General features: G+C 30.6%; 4 protein-coding genes across 4 annotated transcripts; 3 read left to right on the top strand and 1 right to left on the bottom strand.

Moving 5' to 3' along the window:
* The first annotated feature begins 125 nt into the window (after nucleotides 1-125).
* On the top strand, nucleotides 126-8,114 carry LOC102597512 (MACPF domain-containing protein At1g14780). Its single transcript, XM_006363991.2, has 8 exons — nucleotides 126-574; nucleotides 1,358-1,599; nucleotides 3,205-3,406; nucleotides 3,882-3,956; nucleotides 5,208-5,391; nucleotides 6,084-6,253; nucleotides 7,002-7,066; nucleotides 7,196-8,114. Exons 1-8 carry the CDS (start codon nucleotides 335-337, stop codon nucleotides 7,815-7,817), a joined length of 1,800 nt encoding a protein of 599 aa, XP_006364053.1. The 5' UTR covers nucleotides 126-334; the 3' UTR covers nucleotides 7,818-8,114.
* Nucleotides 8,115-8,529: 415 nt separating this feature from the next.
* On the top strand, nucleotides 8,530-10,998 carry LOC102604699 (probable S-adenosylmethionine-dependent methyltransferase At5g38100). Its single transcript, XM_006364014.2, has 3 exons — nucleotides 8,530-8,912; nucleotides 9,210-9,851; nucleotides 10,626-10,998. Exons 1-3 carry the CDS (start codon nucleotides 8,844-8,846, stop codon nucleotides 10,962-10,964), a joined length of 1,050 nt encoding a protein of 349 aa, XP_006364076.1. The 5' UTR covers nucleotides 8,530-8,843; the 3' UTR covers nucleotides 10,965-10,998.
* Nucleotides 10,999-11,833: 835 nt separating this feature from the next.
* LOC102604370 (probable S-adenosylmethionine-dependent methyltransferase At5g38780) lies at nucleotides 11,834-13,495 on the top strand. The gene is made up of 3 exons (XM_006364013.2): nucleotides 11,834-11,940; nucleotides 12,355-12,972; nucleotides 13,128-13,495. The coding sequence occupies exons 1-3, from the start codon at nucleotides 11,872-11,874 to the stop codon at nucleotides 13,464-13,466; spliced, it is 1,026 nt and encodes a 341-aa protein (XP_006364075.1). The 5' UTR covers nucleotides 11,834-11,871; the 3' UTR covers nucleotides 13,467-13,495.
* A 670-nt stretch (nucleotides 13,496-14,165) lies between these two features.
* Nucleotides 14,166-16,772, bottom strand: LOC102597182 (probable S-adenosylmethionine-dependent methyltransferase At5g37990). Its single transcript, XM_006363990.2, has 3 exons — nucleotides 16,683-16,772; nucleotides 15,498-16,115; nucleotides 14,166-14,513 (listed from the first exon to the last, which is right to left on the bottom strand). Exons 1-3 carry the CDS (start codon nucleotides 16,749-16,751, stop codon nucleotides 14,178-14,180), a joined length of 1,023 nt encoding a protein of 340 aa, XP_006364052.2. The 5' UTR covers nucleotides 16,752-16,772; the 3' UTR covers nucleotides 14,166-14,177.
* Nucleotides 16,773-23,834: the final 7,062 nt, after the last annotated feature.

The raw sequence follows: 23,834 nt of genomic DNA, 5'->3' as shown, positions 1-23,834 counted from the left end.
AGGAAGAAATTTTTTAAAGGAAATGAAGTTTCCCATAGACCTTCCTATCAAGTCATTTTCTCAATTTGATTTCTTCTCTTCAAACTTAGATATATCTTTATATATATACATTAATAAAATAAAACTATAGTCTAAACTAACATTCACACATTCTTCTTCTCTCTATTTTCCCTCTTTAAAACCCCTTCATATCCTTCCAACACAATTGTCCATCATTAGAAGTTTGCATCTCTATTTTGCGCGCACATCGAAGAAAGTGCTCTGCTAGTAAAATCGGTCCATTAATAATTATTTCAATCAAGATCGAGCACGCTTCTCAAAAAAAGAAGAAGATATGAGTAATAATAATATTGTGGAGAAGGCAATCAAGAGTTTAGGAAAAGGATTTGATTTAACATGTGATTTTAGACTAAAGTATTGTAAAGGAGATGAAAGGCTTGTGTTACTAAATGAAAATTTGAAGAAAGAGTTGATGGTGCCTGGTTTTGGAGCTTATGAAAATGTACCAATTGATATTAAGTGTGATAAAGGTGATAGAGTTCGATTTCAATCTGATATTCTTGATTTTAATCAGGTACTATAACTTTTTTTTTATTTTTTTTTATTTTTTATTATTATTATTATATCAATCTCCTTTTTTTTTTTCTTTTTTGGTTTCGACCAAACGTGAGGGAGTTGCTCGGATGGTAAGTACCCCTCACTTTCAGCTTGAAGGTCGTGAGTTAGACTCGCTAAGGGTTGGGGGAGCTCTTAAGGAGGGGTAAAAATATATTCTTTAAAGGTGTGTGTGGTTGGAATACAATAACGGCAACAATAAATTTTATCAGTATAATTTTATAAGTGGATATAGGAAAGATAGTACACAGACCTTATTCCCTATTTTCGTGAGATAGAAAGGATGTTAGGTGGTTTGGTTGGAATGAAAAAAATACGTGATCTTTTTGTCTACTTATTTATGGTGTTTGATAAGTAAGCAGAAAATCTGTCTAAGAGTATTTTTGTATAACTTGTTGTAGTAAAAAATACTATGGAAGTGGGGGTGGAGCGAATGAAGTGGCATAGCCACGTAAACGAAAGGATGATCAATTAAATAAACTTCATTAGAAAATTATATTACGCATATAGAAAATTTTACTACATATATAGATAAAAGAAATTAAGTTTTAATATACTCACATGATGTTAGGGGGTGAGAAAGAAACAATTTCTATGAAATTCCACTTGTTATACTTTGTTTCCTGACTTTTAAGGAATCTATTTTCTTACGGACCAATCAAATATGAAAAAAAATTTAAAAATATTTTTCTTCGTACCAAATGTATTCTAATTATTTATAAAATGTTTTTTTTTGGAACAGATGTCTGAATATATAAATAGGAGAAGTTCAGTGCCTGGAAAAATACCATCTGGAATGTTTAATTCAATGTTTGGATTTGAGAGTGGTTCATGGGCTAATGATGCAGCAAATACAAAGTATTTGGGGCTTGATGGTTATTTCATCATATTATTTGATGTTCATATTGATAGATATTCACTTGTTTTGGATAATCAAGTTATTAATGATGTTCCTTCCACTTGGGATCCTGCTGCACTTGCAAGGTAATTAACATTTTCCCTTTATCTAGCGTTCGATATCTGTTTTGAGATTCTACAGATTATTTCTATGCCACATAAGATTCATTTAAAAAAGAAGTATTGAAAATGTCTCTAAACTCTGCGTGAATTGTTACTTTCATTTCTGAACTATTGACAGCCTTAGAAACACTCATTTACTTGACTAACTGAACTTAAATACACTCCCGATCTCGCAACATGAGTGAAGTATACCCCTAAATTCTCGATAAGTTTATGAGTGTTTTCAACACTTCTCTCGGCTTTTAATTCAGAGTCTCATGCTCCTCCAAGAGTTTGAGACCACATGCTATGTCATGTTGCAGTTCAGGGGTGTATCTAGGTTTAGTTAGTCAAGTACATGAGTGTTTTAACGATTGTCAATAGTTTGAGGATGAAACTAATAATTCGCACCGAGTTTAAAAGTATTTTCAACACTTCTCTCTTCATTTAAAGCGGGAAATGCTCTATTATAGATTTTATTTTTTTTTCATTTTAAGCATTCAAATTTGAGAACTCTAGCTAATGCTGAATGAAATTTATCCATTTACCCTTCATCGTAAGTAAAAGGGCAGATGGTTAACAATGGGTGGCTAGTCCGATAATATGATGTAACAATACAACTTTAACATAACACATGACAATATTACATGGTTTATAAGTTTATAATTCCTTAAATATGTGAAAAAATCACAAACATAAGGATTAAAAGTACATAATTTCAATTAATTAAAGGTGAAATAATTACTCAGATATCGTACAAACCAAACTTAGAATTTGTTCACATTGCAGGGACTAAAAGTGTTAATTTTTCATCAAAGAAAACTAAAATTATAGGAGTAACATTTTGGGTTAGGTATATTATAAGTAATTGACTTTGGAATTAATTAAATAGTTCATAATTATTCCATTCCTCTGTTTTGACCAAGTCTACTAAAAATAACTCTGTTTCTTGATCTACACTTATTCCACAACAACAACAACAAAAAAAAGAATGTTTTTATGTTATAATTATCATATCATAAAATATAAAATAAGAACTTGAAGAAAGAAAACTTGGCAATGGGGAGAATAAGTCTTAACTATAGAATCCATAAAGTCAAATCGCATTCTTTTTAAAATCATCAAGTTTTAAGAAGATTAGGTATACTATGGTGTAGAAAGATGACAATACACTTTATTCTTTTTGGTTTCTTACTTTGTCTTCTGTTTTGAGGTTCGACTAATTTAAATTCACATGAACAAATTCCACTCCATTTCGAGACTCGTACTCTTTACATTTGATTAAGGATGAAAATGATACTAAGTTTCAGCAATGTACAGGTGTTGAGGAAGGGCAAGACCATAAAAGTCTATTGTATGCCGTCTTACCCTATATTTCTACTAGAGAATGTTTCCCCAACTTAAACCCCTGACCTCCTAATTACATGACAATAATTTTATTATTTACGTTAAGACATCCTTTCTAGTTAGTTGTTAATGGAGTTGAGATTATCAAATTCTGAGGAGTCGATATCAATCAATATTTGATGTATATCTAATTGAATATTTCATTTCAATACAAAGAAATTAATTATTTGTTAATTGTGATAGGTTTATTGAAAAATATGGTACACACATAATAGTGGGGTTAAGTATAGGTGGACAAGATGTGGTCCTAGTGAGGCAAGACAAATTTTCAAACATGGAACCCTCACAACTCAAGAACCACTTGGATGAACTTGGTGATCAATTATTCACTGGCATTTGCAACTATTGTCCACAACAATTCAAATCAAGAGAACAAAAACATAAGGTCTTTTTCTTTTTCCTTTTCATAATCCTATTTTTTTGGTTTCACACTCGATTTTTTATATTTGTAATGTAAAAGCATGACTAGTTGGATTCTCGTCCATTAAAGAGGGAAACACATTCTCTCAGGATTTTCCCTTTAGATAGGCCAATGCAATCCTCCGAACGGAAAGATCATTTCAAGATCTTTGAACATATTTGACTGTTTAATGTTACTATTGTAACTTCAGTCAGGACTCAAACCTGAAATCCTTTGATTAATGATTGATGAATCCTATCCATCCTGCTATAATCCTCGATTGTTTTTCCATAATCTTTCTCTAACCTATTAATATAAAAATGTGGAGAAGCTTCTTATAAGATTTCTTTTTTCCATGCTCAAAGCTCGAATTTGATAAGCAATCTAATTAATTATTTATTTAACTTCAATTGAACTGATTTTTTTCCCTTTCTTTTTCATTTTTGTTTCTGAATTACAGACTATTGAGGCATTCAATATTTTTGATCCACAACCCAACATCTTAAGCAGCTTTCCATCAGCAACAACCAAAAATGTAAGTTGATAATTGTATATGTTAATTTTCAATTTTATATTAAAAAATGCACCTAAATTTTCATTGTCCCTAAAAGTCAAATGTCTTCATTGTCAAAATACTGACTTATAATCACCTAAATTTTCATTGTCCCTAAAAGATTAATTTCAACACTTAAAAGTACTTATCAATACCTAATGCTTATCAATTATTTACGACTAATTAAAATTGTGGTGGAATGGTTAGGAATCCTTCTACGTTTAATTAGAGGTCTCGACTTCGAACCTCTAGTAATAAAAAAAGATCTTGTTAGGAGTGGTGTTGCCCTCAGAAGTGGAACAAATAATGTGCAAATTCGAATTCAGTGAAGCTTCAATACGAATACCAGATCGAATTTAGTCATGAATTGTTAGGTCAATTTTCTTGCTTTGATTTGTATCATCATAACCAGTCATAGGCCTACTTCTCCAGCTAATAGTGTAAACTTTTGACATTAGGAATCTTCCAATTAACATATAATCCATCACACATGGGAGATTCTTTGAATTTAACTCACCAAAAAATTAGCAAAAATATAAAAAAGTCTAAAGATTTTCAAGTCAATATTAACAACTAGATCCCTAAAATTACTGAAAATAACTCAATGTGAAATAATTTTATATTTATTCTAGCTGGAAGAATCAAGAAAAGCAAATTTGAGCTTTTGGTTGACCATCAATACACAAAAAAAGGATAATTTCATGTACGAAATATCATGCGTTCACGTAAAATTCTAAAAAGAGTCACATTTAAGAAAGGTGTGATGTAGACAATCTATACCGTGGCAAAACTAAGTAGTGTCAAAGAGTTCCGTCAAACACACTTCATCGAAAAATAATACTATGCAACTAGAGTAAAAATAATCTTTTTTGAATTTTGATTATATCTGAGTTGTTGAATCCTATTGACATGAAAAAAAATTAAAGTATAGTATTGATAAAGGAGATTCAAAATTGATTTAGGTCATATGTTCAACCAAACTGCGACATTTTAGAAACTTCTAGTTCTGTCACTGAGTCTATCCTAGTGCAACAAGCATTAATGATAGATTTCATGACTCGAACTCGTGAATATCGAATCAGATAAAGATAACTTTACTATTACTCCAAGGTTCTCCCATACCGAAACTTAAAACACAATTTTACTAAAAAGTTATAACAAAAAAAGATATTTCAATTGTTTTTTTTTTTAAAAAAAAGTTAAAATATTATAATAATTTTTTTTCTATTGCAGGGTGTAACTGTGATATGTTCAAAAAGAGGTGGAGATCTAACAGCAAATACACATAGTGAATGGCTTTTAACAGTGCCTTCAATGCCAGATGCAATTGCCTTTAGCTTCATTCCTATTACTTCACTTCTCAAAGGTGTTCCTGGCAAAGGCTTTTTATCACATGCTATCAACCTTTATCTTAGATGTAAGTTAATAATATACTTCTTCTCTTTTTTATATAGTCTCAAATTTACAGCAACGATATAATTATCTTCGTGCAACTTATAAGTACGTATTCAAATCATAAAATCATTTACTAAAACTTGCATCAGAGTTTATGAACTACCTACATCATACATCCCTAGGGTGTTGTCCTTCTCCGGACCTCGCACAAGTGTGGGACGCTTGTGCTTCAAATTGTCCTTTTTTATACAATAAAATGTAGTACTCTCAAAACTACACTAACAATATAGCTATATTCTAGGTAACCTATAGGTTACGTACGAGTTTGAATTGTGGAATCAGTCATTAATATTTATGTCAGGATAGATTGTCTACATCACATCCCTTAGGATACAACCTTTTTTCAGACTGGTTGAACGTGGGATGCTTCGTACACGGGGATGTATTTTCTTATGTAGTCTAAAATTAATATTAGAGAGGATTTTTTCAAGATTATTTTTTTATAAATTTTAAAATAACATCCTTTTCCATATATTTTCTTGAATAAATGCCAAATTGACTTTAGCCACTTGGCGTTATGATAATTTAAACATTAAATAGTGGAGACAAATGTTAGTTGAAGTGTATTTATCATACAGATTGTATATATTTTTTATTTTTGAATAATTTAATATATATTATTATATTAAATTAAAATAATGTATTGATTTGCAGATAAACCACCCATAGCAGATTTGCAATATTTTCTGGATTTTCAAGCCCACAAGATTTGGGCCCCTATTCACAATGATCTTCCCTTAGGCCCAACTACAAATAGGTCCATTAGACCTCCATCTCTTCAATTCAATTTGATGGGCCCAAAGCTATATGTAAACCCAACTCAGGTAAAAATTCCATCTTTTAACAAAAGTGCAAAAAATAAAGAAAGAATACACCTCTAATTAATACTCCCTTCTTTCTATTTTATGTGATGGTATCTGATTGGATGCGAAGTTTAAAGAAATAAAAGGGGCTTATTGTGACGCATAATTCAAATGTATGATAAGTTATGTTTGCTCGGACTCTTCAAACATGCTATCGCGCTTGTCAGATCCACCAAAAGTAATTTAGTTTTGGAGGATCCGACATGCACACGAAAGATCTTGAAGAGCTCGAGAGACATAAATGAAAAGTTTTTTTCTTCATTTTTGGAAAATATTTTTTTCTAGAAAATCCGTCAACATTTTTTCTTCCCCAGTTTCCACCCTTCAACACAACTCATCTCACACAACTTTTAACCCCCACCTCTCATAATATTTATCTAGATTATATACAAGTGTTTTTAGTATACATATCAAATATGAGAAACTAAGTAAGAAATTCACTTGTTCTCCTTAAAAAACAATTTTCATAAAAAAAATAATATTTGTACCAAACACATTCTGAATTGTATTATGTCATGTCGGACGTGTGTGTCCACTAGTTCATCTTTATAAAAATTTAATCATCTACTTACACACACTCAAAGTTAAAGATCATAAATATCAGTTAAGAACAAGTTAAATAACACATTTATATATTACCTATATATATTTGCTTTTAACTCTAGAAATCCAAATTAATTATGTTAATTATATCTTACTATGTTATCAGGTAATTGTTGGGAAGACACCTGTAACTGGAATACGACTTTATCTTGAAGGAGTAAAGTGTAATAGGTAATTCCTTTTCCTAATCAAATATATTATATATTTTTTTTCGTTTCATTTTATGTGATGTGACTTACTATTATTCGTAGTATTAGAAAAAACCTTAACCTAAATTAATGAAGAGAGTGGTTGTTTCAGGCTGGCCATACATTTGCAACACTTGATAAACACTCCAGTACTCCTACAAGACAAAATAGATGACCCGCTGACGTGGCGTGGGTACGAAGACACACCCGACCATCGATATTTCGAAGCCATCCAATGGAAAAAATTCTCACACGTATGCACAACTCCCGTAAAGTACGACCCGAATTGGGCACCTTACGAGAGTGGCTTTAGTTTCATCGTAACGGGTGCTCAACTCCACGTTAAAAAACACGATACGAAGAGTGTATTACATCTCAGGTTGTTATATTCTAAAGTGTCTAACTCATGCGTCGTGCAGTCTCAATGGATGCAATGTGCCTCTGAGAGTTGCACGAAATCGTCATCGGGTTTTTTATCTGCTATTAGTGGTGCATCCTCGGTTCCCGGATTTTTATCCGAGAAACCGGTGGTGGTGGACTCGGGCGTGTACCCGACGGGCCCACCGGTGCCGGTGCATACCCAAAAGCTACTTAAATTTGTGGATACAACACAATTGTGTAGAGGCCCATTGGATAGTCCGGGCCATTGGTTGGTTACCGGGGCAAAATTGGATTTGGAAAGAGGGAAAATTTGCTTACGTGTTAAATTCTCCTTGCTAAATATATCTTCTTAATCTTTTTCATCTAGTACTCGTTGTGGAACTCCAATTAATTTGGATTCGTACAAAAAATATATTTTGAAAGGTAAAGTGTTTTTTATCAAAGAGGACTTCATTCACAGAGCTGAAAATCGAAATCTCCAACAAAGGATGGAGAGCTATATATTGATGGTAATGTTGTTTACTTCTTGAGAAGTCCCAAAAGGTGGGTTGTAATTAATTATTTTGAGAAATTGGCTTGTGCAATGTATATAAGTTATAATATGGGGTAAAATATAGAACTTAAGTTTAATTCGAGAGTTATTTATTTTATTTATTTGTTTATTATTGGCAAATATAATAAGAAGGGAATAGGGGCATAGTAAAGTGTTTTTTTTAAAATGTTGGTCATGAAATGTAAACTTGAGGAAATTTTCTCTCTTTGAAATAAAGATAATGAAGTTTTGATATATATATATAACTTTTTTTACTCTAAAGGTGTATTTGAGCAATATCAATATTTACCTTTGTTGTCTAGTTACAACTTACAACTCGAAATTAAAGTACAAATTACAAGTAGTTGATACATTAGGGTTAAGGGTTCAGTACATAGATGTCATGGTGTTAGAGATTTTGGATCTAATGATAATTAACTAATCTCAATAAAAAAATTTAACACTTTTTATTAATGTACATATTTATTACGGTTAAAAATTATTTTTGTTGAAGTAATCGTTGAGTACCATATTCATAATGTCCTAATTTGGATCGTGACATATATATATCATTAGATAGTGGTACATTGTGTTATTGACTCATCGTAACATTTAAAATTGATTTGGCAAGTTGTATTATAATGTCATTTAATTATTGATTGGACAGTTGAATAATATTGCTATTGTGACATTTAAGATTTATTGGGCAATGTACTGTGGCATTGTGTCATTTGAATATTGATTATTGGACAGTTGAATTATATTATTGTGATATTTAAATTATATATATGCAGAGTTTTTGGCAAATTAAAGTGTAAGCAAAAAATAAGAAATCTTAAATTCCATAATGACAGAGTTTTTCCCCATGAAGAGTGGTGAAGGTGTATATAGCTACACCAAAAATTCCTCAGCCCAGGTAATATTTATAGTATTGCTTTATTGAATTTGCTTAATTAATAGTCTCACGCTTCGAATTTGAACATAATAGACTAATATCATAAATAATTTTAAAACTAAACAGAAAAATGTGTCTCAAACACATGAAGTAATTATATTTTGAGCTATGTTTGGTGTTCAAACTTGCCTATGTTAGATAAATGTTGAACATATTTGAATACCTTTAACGAAATTTCTTAGTTCGTCATTACTATGATTATGACTTTAGCTTCGATTTAAATGGTTGACTTTTCACACTATTTTTGTTTTTTTGTAGAGAAAATTTGCAGATAATGCAAAAGTGATGATAAGAGAGGCAATTATTGAAAATCTTGATGTAAAAACCAAAACATTTCTTATTGTAGACATGGGATGTTCAATTGGACCAAACACATTTTTTGCAATGCAAAATATTGTAGATGCCATAAAAGATAAGTACCATTCTAAATTATCACTCGATTCTATGAGTCCTGACATCGAATTTCATGTTTTCTTCAACGATCATGTCACAAACGATTTCAATATCCTATTCAAATCACTATTTTCCGATCAAAAACCATATTTTGCATCTGCAATTCCCGGTTCTTTCTATGGACGATTATTCCCCTTGTCCTCTCTTCATATCGCGTATTCTTGTTGCGCGGTAAATTGGTTATCCCAGGCTCCAAAGGAGTTGATAGATGTGAAGAATAAAGGAAGAATTCATTATGATGGTGCTTCTATTGAAGTATGGAATGCATATGTTGCTCAATTTCACAAAGATATGGGAGTATTCTTGAGTGCAAGGGCAAAGGAAATTGTTCCTGGAGGTTTAATTGTTCTTATTTTGCCAGCTATTCCAAGTGAGATATCATACTCCAAAATTGGATATAAGATGTTCACATTTCTTGAGTCTAGTCTTATTGATATGGTCAATGAGGTGAGTCACTCATAACCTTATACTCTCTGTTTCAATTTATGTGTGTCGTACTTTTTTTGTCTATTTTTTTAGGGGGAGGAGGCATTGTTACTCTCTCTAAAGTTAGTAACTTGTAGTCATAGCATCTAATAACATGACATATTTAGGCATAATACATAAATATGACCGCTTCAGCTGATATTTATGCTCTTTAATTTTGAGTGTGCACAAGTAGACACTTAAACTCGTATAAAATTGAACAAATAGACACATTTGTCTTACATGTCATCCTACATGACAATTTTGTGTCCTATGTAACTTCCTACATGTATTATGTCACGTAGGACGTGTGTATCTACTTGTTCAATTTTATACAAGTTTAAATGTCTACTTGTGCACACCCAAAGTTGAAGGGTATAAATGACAATTGAAGCCAAGTTAAATGACATATTTATGTATTATCCCACATAGTTAAAATCATAAGATGAAATTTTGGTACATTACACATATATTTAATTTAAGATCACGAGATTTAAAAGTCTCTCTTACTTTCTTAAACTCTTTAAATGAAACGAAGGGAGTATATGCTAAATATCTTGGATCTAGGCTTCATATCTCATATTCTATTTTTTGGATCTTCTAAACAATTACGGAGTCAAGAATCTTAATAAGGGAATTCAAAAAATTACAAATTCAATAAGGGGATTCAACTGAACCCTCTTCACCACATTTAACTCTGTCAATGCTTTAGTCTCATTTTATGTGACACGTTTCCTTCTTCTTTTTTTCATACAGGGAATTGTAGAAGAATCTCTAATTGACTCATTCAATTTGCCAATATATTTTCCCTCTATTGAAGACATGACTAAAGTGGTGGAGAAAAATGGATATTTTAGCATAAAGAGAATGGAGCTAACAAATCCTCAATCTAACATTGATGCAAAGAGTTGCATAAGTCACCTTAGAGCTAGTTTAGAAGGAACATTCACCAAACATTTTGGAAGTAAAATTGCAAATGAAATGTTTGAGAGGACTTTGGAAAAAATAGAAGAGATTTCTGCATGGTTGGAAGATGAATATTACAAGACTTCGAGACAATTGTTGTTAGTTTTGAAATGTAAAATTAACTCATAACGCGTTTCATCTTTATCTTGTCTCTGAGGCACCAATGACCAATTTTGTATCTATTGACTATTAATTGATACAAATAAGTTTGATTTTAGACAACTAATTTTATTGAACCATTTGTTATTGCATGTTTTTTCATTAAAGCATCGATGAGAGTCGAGAGAGTTAGGAGAAGAGCAGAAAGAGTGAGAGTGAGGTTGCCAATTGCAAGAGTTCCTGATCTAAAAGGACACCAACAAGCTGCTACCGAATGTGAACAAAGTCTCAATGAAAAAAAGCTGAAGGCAAAGGCGAATTTAAAATTGAAAATTTATGAATACCTATCATCACCTTAAATTAATTAAAAAATAATAATTTATTGAATTCCGGTGATCATGTATACTCTACTCAAGGTTGCTCCATGCTAACAAACCAATAAACAAATGAGGCATATATGGCTAATTTTCCATCCACTTGTCTAACTTACGTGACAATTTAAGATGGTCACCATAAATTGACATATATTCTAATTATTGATTATTAGAATAAGGATAAAAATAAAGGATGGGGGAAGAGGGTGAACGATAAATCTTATTTTGATTTTCTAAAGGAAAAATAATATCCTTACTCACATATTACAAGAATTAAAATAGGAATAACGCGATAATACATGAATTAAAAAATGCTACTACTTGACCATTAAATAATAATCCTACCATAAACTAAATTAAAAATGCCATTTTTTAAAAATATATCATTTTTGGGAATCCCTCTATCAACCAAAAATAATTAAGTCAACTCTATCTTAGAGTTTTTTTTTTTTTTTTTAATTCTATATGTCTCCTTCCTACCCCATCCACATTTAATTTATATAAGATAAGATCAAGGCCGCTATTATGACCAAGAATTGAGGGTAAAGAGACAATTAGTCAAAATGCCAACATCTTTCCCAATGAATAGTGGTGATGCTGTTTATAGCTACTCCAAAAACTCCCAAATACAGGTATTTTTCTTGCATTATTTTTGAATCTCAATCACTTATATATAAACAAATTATTTTTTGAAATTTATGACGGACTATTAGCTTAGTGGTCCCTGATAATTGCGTTGTTGTCTATGTATGGGTTGTTAGGGCTTCTCAGAAGGACATATAGGGTGATATCGTGAAATTTAATTAAGTCTCTTCTCGAGAGTTCATACATCCTTTATCAGCATATGTTAAATTAGGTCGAGTTAAAATATTCAAAACATTTTAATTTCAAATCGGAGATCCTAATAAAGTCTTGATTCGATAGAAAATATCTACTTTCAAAGGTTGGAGAACTAATTATGCATGTGATAAAAACTTCAAATTCTTGGTCAATGTATATCTTCATATATTTTATGACTCATGAATATCATATGTATGTATTTGTAGAGAGAAGTGTTAGATGGTGCAAAGGAGATGATGAAAGAAGCAATTATTGAAAATCTTGACATCAAAAACATGTTATCTTCTTCAAACAAATTTTATATTACAGACTTGGGATGTTCAATTGGACCAAACACATTCAACTCAATGCAACATGTTGTACAAGTTGTAAAGGACAAGTACCATGATAACATTCTTGAATTCCAAGTATTTTTCAATGATCATTTTAACAATGATTTCAACACCCTCTTTCGATCACTACCTGTTGATCGATCTTACTATGCATCTGGAGTTCCAGGATCTTTTCATGGTAGATTATTTCCATCACGATCAATACATTTTGCACATTCTTCTTGTGCTATACATTGGTTATCTAAGTGTCCAAAAGAATTATTAGATGAGAAATCCCTAGCATGGAATAAGGGATTGATTCACTATGTAGGTGCTTCAAATGTTGAAGTAATGAATGCTTATGTTGCTCAATTTGAAAAGGACATGGAAATGTTCTTCAATGCAAGAGCTGAGGAAATTGTTCCTGGAGGAATGATGGTGCTTCTTTCACCATTTTCGGGTTATCGTTACCTCAATTTTTTTGGCTCTACTCTTATGGATTTGGTAAATGAGGTAAGATAATGAAATTCGATTAATATATATAAATAATTTTTAAAAAAAATATTATATCCCGAAAATACCACCTTATGATGAGATGAAACAAAACCAGTACTTTCTTAGTTTTCTTTTATCGTACATTTATAACGTATCTTTTTTTTGACATATAGGGAATGCTAGATGAATCTCTAGTTAACTCATTCAATGTGCCAGTGTATTTTCCCTCTATTGAAGACATGACTAAAGTGGTGGAGAAAAATAATTCTTTTAGCATTGAGAAAATAGAATTAACATATCCTAAATCAAAACTTGTGGATGAGGCTGATGCAAAGACTTTAATCATAAATCTAACAGCTGTTTTACAACAACTTTTTATCAATCATTTTGGGAATAAAATAACAGAAGAAACTTTTACAAGGACTATACTCAAAAGTGAAGAGATTTCAGCATGGATGAAAATAAATTACGAAAAAGCATGTCAATTATTTGTTGCTTTAAAGCGTAAATAAATTTATGTTAAGAATTATTATATAATAAACAAGGTCTATGGAGATTGACATGTTCTTAACAGCAATAGACTTTGCATCAGCCTCATCCACAAGTTTATCAGTAACTCTATCTTTACTGAGTGAAAAGATGCCTCTTGGTTGCAAAAGAATTGTTTCAACTTATGTAATGAAGATTTTGGAGTGCTTGTAAAATTATTCTTTTCTACTATTTATTATGTATTAATTTGTTTGGCTTGATTCGAAATATAAGGATCAAATTAATTAATATTTGACTCAAAATTATAATAAGAAATAATTTATTTGATTGTCCAAATAATAACTAGAGAAATAAATTGAAACGAGGGAATAACTCTTTGGAAACATAGACATCTAATAGATAGCACATGAACTTTTAAATTGACAAATAATTTAAAAGGACTAATTTTAGAAATCATGATAAATAATTTGAGACGAAGAAAATAATCATTAGCCAAGAGAAGAAGAATAGCTAGAGAGGGGGGCTAGTTAAGATCATCAATGAAGAGACTTCTCAATTTTCTTTATACAGTAATAACAATAGAGCACATAAATTAAATAAAGGGAAAACAATCCACCAAAAACATTAGATAATAAAAGATACATAAGAAACTTGGCCTATATATGGGATGTGCATATCTTATCAATCTCCATAGACCTTAATTATATATATAAATAGATGTATGGATAAATTTCTTATTTACGTTTTAAAGCGATAAATAGTTGGCATGCCTTGTAATTCGTTTTCATCCATGCTGAAATCTCTTTATTTTTTAAAAAAGTCCTTGTAAAAGCTTCTTCTGCTATTTTACTCCCAAAATGATTGATGAAAAGTCCTTCTAAGATAGCTCTTAGGTTAATGATAAAAGTCTTTGCATCAGCTTCATCCACAAGCTTTGATTGAGGATATGTTAACTCTATATTCTCAATGCTAAAACAACCATTTTTCTCCACCACTTTAGTTATGTCATCAGGAGAAGGAAGATAAATTGGCACATTGAATGAGTCAACTAGAGATTCATCTAACATTCCCTATATATAAGTCAAAAAGAAAGAAAGAAAGATCAATTATAAATGTACGACAAAATAGTGCATTATATAAATTGAGACAAAAATTGTACTTATTTCATTTCATTTTATATGATAATATTAACTAAATATAATATTTTAATTCAGAATTTGAACTTTATATATATATATATATACTACATTTGCCTTTATAGACACATGTATACATGTCAAAAGTATACTTTGAACTTATTTCATTATATGTTTCATGATTTTTATATGATTATGAGAGCGTGAGGGTGTAAAATGAGAAGTTTAAGTTAATTAAGGAGTCTACAAGTAAATAATGTATCAATTTTTTTAAATCTTTTTTTCCTTTTAAATAAACTAAAAAGGGAAAAAATATCATGTGAAATGAAAGAGTTAAAGGTAATTAAACTATAACAAATAAAGCATTTTGCAGCAATAATTTATATATTTGTCGCAATATTTTATTAATTAGCACCAACAATAAATATGGGTACTTATAACAAATACTCTATACAAATATTGCTAAAAGCTTTAATGACTCTAGATGGAATGTCATTAACTCAATTGCCGCTAAATATTTCGCTAAAAGAAAATTTTATTGTCATTAAATGTCTCTTTTGTTGTTGTTCCAGTATTACGTTTAAATTAAAGTACAAATTTCATATATATTTTAAGAAAACTTACCTATAGTATCCTATAGGTAGAGAAGGATCATGATTTTAAATTTATGAGTTCTGAATTCTAAAACATAATAACAAGTAGCTAGATTCAGAATAAATTATTTATACATATTAAGTGAATTTCTTAATACAAATATAATAATTGAGCCAAAGCTACTAAATTTTTCTGAACCCATAACTATAATGCTAGATTTGTCTTTGCCTTTAGGTGACCTCATAGTACAAAAAAAAAGTATATTGACGATGTATATAACTTAAGTTCAAACGAAATAGAGGATGTGACGACACAATTACTTACCTCATTCACCAAATCCATCAGACTAGATCCAAGAAAATTGAGAGAATCCCAGCCTGAAAATGGTGAAATTAGCACCATCATTCCTCCTTGAACAATCTCCTCAGCTCTTGCATCAAAGAACATTTCCATGTCCTTTTGAAATTGAGAAACATAAGCATTCGCTATTTCAACATTTGATGCACCAGCATAGTGAATCAATCCCTTATTCCATGCTGGGGAATTTGTATCTAACAACTCTTTTGGAATCTTAGATAACCAATGTATAGCACAAGAACAATGAGCAAAATGTATAGATTGTGATGGAAATAATCTACCATGAAAAGATCCTGGAACTCCGGATGCATAGTAGGATCGATCAACAGGTAGTGAACGAAAAAGGGTGTTGAAATCATTAGTGATATGATCATTGAAAAATACTTGAAATTCAAGATTGTTATCATGGTACTTGTCCTTTACAACTTGTACAACATGTTGCATTGAAGTGAAAGTGTTTGGTCCAATTGAACATCCCAAATCTGTAATATGAAATTTATTTGAAGAAGATAATATGCTTTTGATGTCAAGATTTTTAATAATTGCTTCTTTCATCATCTCCTTTGCACCATCTAATATTTCTCTCTACAAAACACACATATATATCTTCATAAGTCATAACATATATGAACATATACATTTGACCAAGAATTTTTATCATATTCATAACTAATTCTCTATCTCTAGAGGTCGACTTTCAATATCAATTGCGATCTCCTATTTGAGGTATGAAAAAAAAAAAAACCAACCTCCTAAAATCATTTTTCTACATCAATTTTCATTATTTATTTTTTAAAATAGTTTATTAGACAATAATTACAACTTCTAATTAACTAAGGTCAACATGTTAAATATTTCAACTTGACTTAATCTGACATATATACATATGTTGATAAGAGATATATGAACTCTCGAGAAGAGAGGAGTCATGGTAGTCCCTTGAGACCACTTGGATCCCACTATTATAAGTTGAATAAATCTATATTAGATCTCATTAAATCACCCTATTTGTCCTCCTAAGGAGCCTAACAACCCAAACATGTACAATAACACAATTATCAGAAGACACACTCTACCACTAAGCTAATAATCCGTTGAGCAAACCTCTAAGTTACTATATGTTGAGATTCAAAAATGGTGTAAGAGATATACCTGTATTTGGGAGTTTCTTGAGTAGCTATAAACAGCATCACCATTATTCATAGGAAAAAATGTTGACATTTTGACTATTTGTCTTTTTTTTTTTTTAATAATAGCCTTCTTCTTCCAATGTCTATAGGATATATATAAAAATTATATAGATAGTATAGTCATGTCAAAGAAACAATAATTGCATGATATCAATTTTATTTATAATTATCTTAATATATTTAAAAAAGGTTATATATCTTATTATCGTAAACTTATACAATATTCGAATACTTACGTAATGATATAAAAAGGAATGTCGGTTCAAAACTTATCTAATGAAGTGATGGCTGGTGAACTTTCAAAACTTATCTAATACATGTTACTTTTTTGTTACAATGTGACATAATTAAAATTTGAAGAATTATTTAAGAAATTATAATTTAAAAAAAATTATACAATACATATTATTATTATTAGTACAATAAATAGACCGTCAATAAGAAATAATACTAAAATAATTAATTTCTGCATGTGGTTTTTTTGGTTTTTTGTATGATCTGGCAGTTAGGAATTTAGTATAATGATTTAAAAAAAAAAAGAAATTTCATGAATACTGTTTTTGGAAAATAACTAATTTTACGGAATTTTAAATTTCATAGATCATGGACGTCCGTTACGATCTTATTAATGGCGTGAGTTGGTCGAGGGGCAAACAAACACATTTTCAGGTTCAAACAAGCCCCATAGTGGGAAAAATTAAATTTATTGATTTTCGTGTGTATTAGTCCATGGATTTGGTGCCTTCGGGCATCAAAAAAAAAATTCGAAAAAACTATATGAGGACCTCCATAATGAATGAGGGAAGCAATACGTATAATCCCGCCATTTTTTACGCATATTTTCGCATTTACGAGCCAACTTTTAGAAATTACCCAACTTTTAGCCTATGGATTTGGCGCCTTTGGGCACTCAAAAAAATTTCTATATGAGGACCTCCATAATGAATGAGGGAAGCAATACGTATAATCCCGCCATTTTTTACGCATATTTTCGCATTTACGAGCCAACTTTTAGAAATTACCCAACTTTTAGCCTATGGATTTGGCGCCTTTGGGCACTCAAAAAAATTTCTATATGAGGACCTCCATAGTGAGTTAGGGAAGCATTACGCATAGTCCCGCCGTTTTTTTCATGCATACTTTCGCATTTACGAGTCAACTTTTTAGAATTACCCAACGTTCATCATTTTTCGTGTGTATAAGCCCATGGATCTGACGCCTTTGGGCCACTGAAATTTTTTTCTGAAAAAATTATATGAGGACCTCCGTAATGAGTTGGAGAAGCATTACGTATAGTTCCGTCATTTTTTCACGCATATTTTCATATTTACGAGCCAACTTTTAGGAATTACTCGACTTTCACCGTTTTTCGTGTGTATTAGCCCCTGGATTTGGCGCCTTTGGGCACCCGAAATTTTTTCCTGAAAAAACTCTATGAGAACCTCCGTAATGATTTGGGGAAGCATTACGTATTGTCCAGTCATTTTTCATGCATATTTTTCGTATTTACGAGCCAACTTTTAAGATTTACCTCGACTCTCACCGTTTTCATGCGTATTAGCCCATGAATCACGCACCTTTAAACACCCAACAATTTTTTCTCAAAAAAACTATATGATATTTCATAATCGAGCTAGAAAAATACCAAGTGAATGTTATCCTAATGAAATAACACAGTTTAATTTACTATAGTATTGATTCCCGACGAGACTTCATGATTAATGGCTACTCCTATTATTTTAACTACAAAATTGAAAAATAATTATTTGTAAATTTCATCCGTTTCATAATGATGATTTTTATCCGTTTTCAAATTAAGTTTGCACGATTTTCCTTAAAAGATCTTTCGATATTAAAAAAAGGAAAAATTACGCGGTTAAGCAAACTTATACTACTTAATTACTCATCATAGCAATAATTTGCTATAATTACCACTCGCGACTAATATTATACATTAATTATGTGGGCTGACTTCAAGTTTGTATAACTAGTCACGTTTGTATATGTATAATTCGCCAAAATATACAAAACATATATATATATATATATATACAATTCACCTCTCTCGCTCGCCTCTCTCCTCCCTCTCCCAATCTCGCTTGCCATATATACAAATGCATATGTATAATATACAATTATCTAACCGATATACATATACAATTCACCTCTCTCTCACTCTATGCCCTCTCTCGCTCGCCTCTCTCCTCCCTCTCCCAATCTCGATCACCTCTCTCCTCCCTCTCCCAATCTCGATCACCTCTCTCCTCCCTCTCCCAATCTCGATCACCTCTCTCCTCCCTCTCCCAATCTCGATCACCTCTCTCCTCCCTCTCCCAATCTCGATCACCTCTCTCCTCCCTCTCCCAATCTCGATCACCTCTCTCCTCCCTCTCCCAATCTCGATCACCTCTCTCCTCCCTCTCCCAATCTCGATCACCTCTCTCCTCCCTCTCCCAATCTCGATCACCTCTCTCCTCCCTCTCCCAATCTCGATCACCTCTCTCCTCCCTCTCCCAATCTCGCTCGCCTCTCTCCTCCCTCTCCCAATCTCGCTCGCCTCTCTCCTCCATACGCACCTTATAAGTAGCTTTCTTATTTTTATTAATTTTTAAGCCTAACATTATGCCTTTCTTTCATCCCTAAATATACCACTCACATATGTCCAACTTGTCTTAGCTAGCAAATTTGTCTTTTAATGTGATATATATATTCTACTGGAATAAACTATTATAAAGTTTATTTGTCTTTTTGCTACTTATTTACAACTATATAAATAAGTTTAATTAATTAGAACTTCAAATCTGTTAAAATTCAAAAAATTAAGAGAGAAAGTGGAAGAATAGATTTTAAAAAATGCCAGAATCTTTACCTATGAATGGTGGTAATGGTGTTTACAGCTATAGCAAAAACTCCCAATTACATGTACTTAGAATTTAATATTTATTGAAATTTTAATATTTGTTGAATTTTAGTGATTTATAACATAAATATTTATATTACGTATTAAAAATGTTAAAGTTGAGTTGAACCTTGTGAATTCATGCTTCATTTGTTGAAACATATATCAAATAAATGAAAGTGTGTTTTCTCAAAACTGGGGTCGTTTGTTTTGAAGATAAATATATATTGGAATTAGTTATGTTAAGATTAGTTATCATAGTATTATTTCTTATTGATTGTTTGATTAATTTGTTGTATTAAAAATAACATGCATTACATAATTTCTAAGAAGAAGTTATTTGTTTACAAAAATACCATCTACCTTATTTAGTGGAAAAAAGGTTTGAGGGACCTCAAGAGTGTTTTTATCATTTGAATTATTTTATTTTTGAATAACTAATTCCGGTGTTATTATTCCAACCTCTGACAGAAATAACTTGTAGCTTTGGTTTCTACAAATTACTATTATGAGTCGAAATTTCCCTTATAAATGTAGTCCCTAGTATATTTGTCTAAATTGCCTCATTTACGAACATTGGAGGAACTGACAAAATTCTTCTGCGATCAAATAATTGCTTCTTGGCCCCCTTTCTTGGCTAAGCGGTCAGTTACATTGTTCAGCTCTCTATAGGAATGCGAGAGTTTTGAATCTCCCAATTGTTGTTCATGATTAGTAGCAAAAAAAAGGATACACAATACTAATTTTTATCCCAGGACTATCTATGCTTGTCTAGCTACCAAACGACCCGTAAGATGTAATGGCCACACACTTAAATAGGATAAACAAACAAACAAGCCAGAAACTTAAACATATTATTAACATGGATTTAGGAAAATCATTTGATTCTATGTATCAGTAAGAGACTTCCAATTTCCTTTTCTTTTTTTTTGTAATTATGAAATTGAAGCATTTTACTTATCATTTCTACTTTGCAGAAAGATGCTATGATGGGAATGATTAAGGATGCAATTATTGAAAAAATTGATATCAAAAGCCTATCATCTAATAATTCAAATATTGCATCATTTCATATTGTTGACTTTGGATGTTCGATTGGACCAAACACTTTTTTAGCAATGCAACATATTATCGAAACAATAACACATAAACACCAAACTCAATAAAAACAATCAAATTAGTCTTGAATTTCAAGTATTCTTCAATGATCATGTCACAAATGACTTCAATACTCTATTTAAAGCCTTACCTCTTGAAAGGCAATATTTCGCGTCGGGAGTTCCTGGCTCTTTCTATGGACATTTGTTCCCCTCAAATTCAATCCATTTCGCGTACTCATCTTATTCACTCCAATGGCTATCTAAGACGCCAAAGGAGTTGATGGATGAGAAATCACGCTCGTGGAATAAGGGGAAAATTCATTATATAGGTGCCTCAGAGGATGTAACAAGTGTCTATATTGCGCAATTTGAGAAGGACATGGAAATGTTCTTGAATGCAAGAGCTAAAGAGATTGTGGAAAATGGAATGATTGTGATGATTTTACCAATAATTCATAGTGAATTGGATCATTCACAAGTTGCTGCTGGTTTTAATATCCTCAAGTTCTTTGAATCTAGTCTTATTGATATGATCAATGAGGTAAGTCAATGGACTATCTACTTTTTTATTTGTTATAATAGTAAAGTTATATATAAAAATATTTTTTATACATATATTAAAGTAACTTATCTATGTGTGCATTCCTAAGAAAATAGAAATGATTGGAAGGCCAAATTTCTAGCATCGTTCAAGACTTATTATTTCTTTTGTCCCATTTTAAGTGTCCTTTTAGCCCTCAAGAAAATGTCTTTAGAGAATGAAGGCAAAATTTTATTAATTAAAGAGGTCAAAAGTGATAAACAATACTCACGTTTTTCATTATACTATCATTTACTAATCAAGAAATAAATAAGGGTAGTTCATTATGTTTATTGTTTTCTTAATGAGTGTTTATAAACCTTAGACAACACTTAAAATGGGATAGAGAGAGTATTAGCTTATTAAAAAAAATATCTCAATTTATATAATACATTTTCTTTTTTTAGTCAATTGTAAAAAAAAACTGTCACACTTCTATATTTAGGAATAATTCTAACTTAAAAATTTATTCTTAATAAGATGTTTATAGAGCCATACAAATTTTTAAGGTTAATTTATTATAGACCACAAGTAATTTTTTTTAAAAAAAACTTCTTAAATCATGTGGACAATTGAATAATATTACATAAATTGATTTATTCCCCTCTAAAGTTAGTATTGTTACATAAATTGGAATTGAACATTCTTTCATTTGCATTAATGTAGGGAATTTTTGAAGAGGGTTTAGTGGACTCATTCAATGTGTCATTATATGTAGCCTCTCCTAAAGACATGACTAAAGTAATAAATAAAAGTGGCTATTTTAGCATAGAGAAAATGGAAATAATAGAATCCCAACCAAAAATTTTGGTTGAGGCTGATGCAAAGAGTTTAATAATTCACTTAAGGGCTACTTTAGAAGGAATATTCACTAAACACTTTGGAATTGAAATTGTTGATGAAATGTTTGCAAGGACTATGAACAAATGTGAAAAAATTTCATCATGGATGAAAGCATGAGTACAAGAAAGCAAGCCAATTGTTTGTTGTTTTGAAACGTAAAATAAATTAGCCTACTCATATCCCGCTCCCAACAGATGAGACCGTCCTTCTATGTCATTCAGATTTGGATCGTAAATAAAACGCTCATATCGTTCCTAATTTGGGTCGTGACATATATGTCATTGGATGATTATATTATGTTATTGTGAGATTTGAAATTATCTTATGATGTGGCAAATTAAATGGACATATAATTTTTAAATTATGTTTTAGAAAAAGAGTATTGAAATATCAAGTAAAGATGTCTATTTATTTATTGACGGAATTAAAATGTCTATTGAATAACCTAAAGAGTCATCTATGCAGTTTGCTAATATCTAATGATGTATTATTGATGTGTATGTAAGTTCACTATCAATAAATTTGTACCATTCATTTTAATTAATTAATTATTGATAGAAATAAGTTACAGTATTTCAAATAATGTTAGAAGTTTGCTCCTAGAATACATGTAGCCACTAAAAAAATAAATCAGAAAATACACAAACCTTTGTTGCTATTTATGGTAGTGGATATTTAATAATTACAATATGGTAGCACATAGTGCAACTTACATTATGCATCGTATTAATTATTAGTTTAGTATTTTATAAAATTATGAGTCAGAATCTTATTAAAGGAGCATGTTTTTGTGTAAGTTTGGACAATTAAAAGCATTTATATACCTAAGAAACTTTTTTTTCTTTCAATAATCGTTCACCTAAGTATTAAAAGATCAGTTTGACAATTATAATATGAGATTCCTAAGTTCTACATGTTCACGTTTTGAAAGATATTTCTCAAGTATATTCTCACACTTGTATATTTTATGTTATTTTATATTTTTCTATTCTTTGCCTTCATATGATCATTACCTAGGTTTGTTCTGGACTATTTTATTTTTTTTGAAAAAGATAAGTCGAATGTATAACCAAACAATATTTATTTAAAATTAAAAAAAAATTGGACAAATTACAGGAGGAAAAATAATAATTTGGATACAAACATCAATCAATCAATTTTATAAAGAGATAATAGAGGGAGAAAATGGTCCCTATAGGTAAAACACCATCAAAAAAATGAGGAAGAAAATGACTTGTAGATGTTTTTTCCACCACATTTATTGATAAAAAGGGGAAAATGGTATGAATTAGCAAAATATTAATTCAAATTAAATGTTATAGCTATAGTTTATTTTAATTGTAATTCGCAGCAAACATCTCCTTTTTTTGTCATCTGATTCGATATACAATTAGTCATTTTATATATTTCGGTATAAAATGCGTTTTTGTTTGTATAAAACGAGAGAAAAGTGTATATACAAATGCAAATACATATATTTTCGTCCTATACACTTATAATTATACAAATACAGATCTTATTATACAAATTACAATGTATAAATGAATTTATACAAAACTGAACAATTTGTATAAAATTGAATGTTTGTAGCGAATTATACAAATTAAAAGCTCCATGGCAAACATAAAATTTGCTATAGAGCGCAATTATACAAACTATAGCTATAACATACATATATGATTTTTATATTTG

The sequence above is a fragment of the Solanum tuberosum genome, unplaced genomic scaffold, assembly GCF_000226075.1.
Source record: "Solanum tuberosum cultivar DM 1-3 516 R44 unplaced genomic scaffold, SolTub_3.0 scf00469, whole genome shotgun sequence".
Classification (NCBI taxonomy): domain Eukaryota; kingdom Viridiplantae; phylum Streptophyta; class Magnoliopsida; order Solanales; family Solanaceae; genus Solanum; species Solanum tuberosum.
Note: the sequence above shows the minus strand (reverse complement) of the source record. Positions and strands in the feature narration are given on the sequence as shown.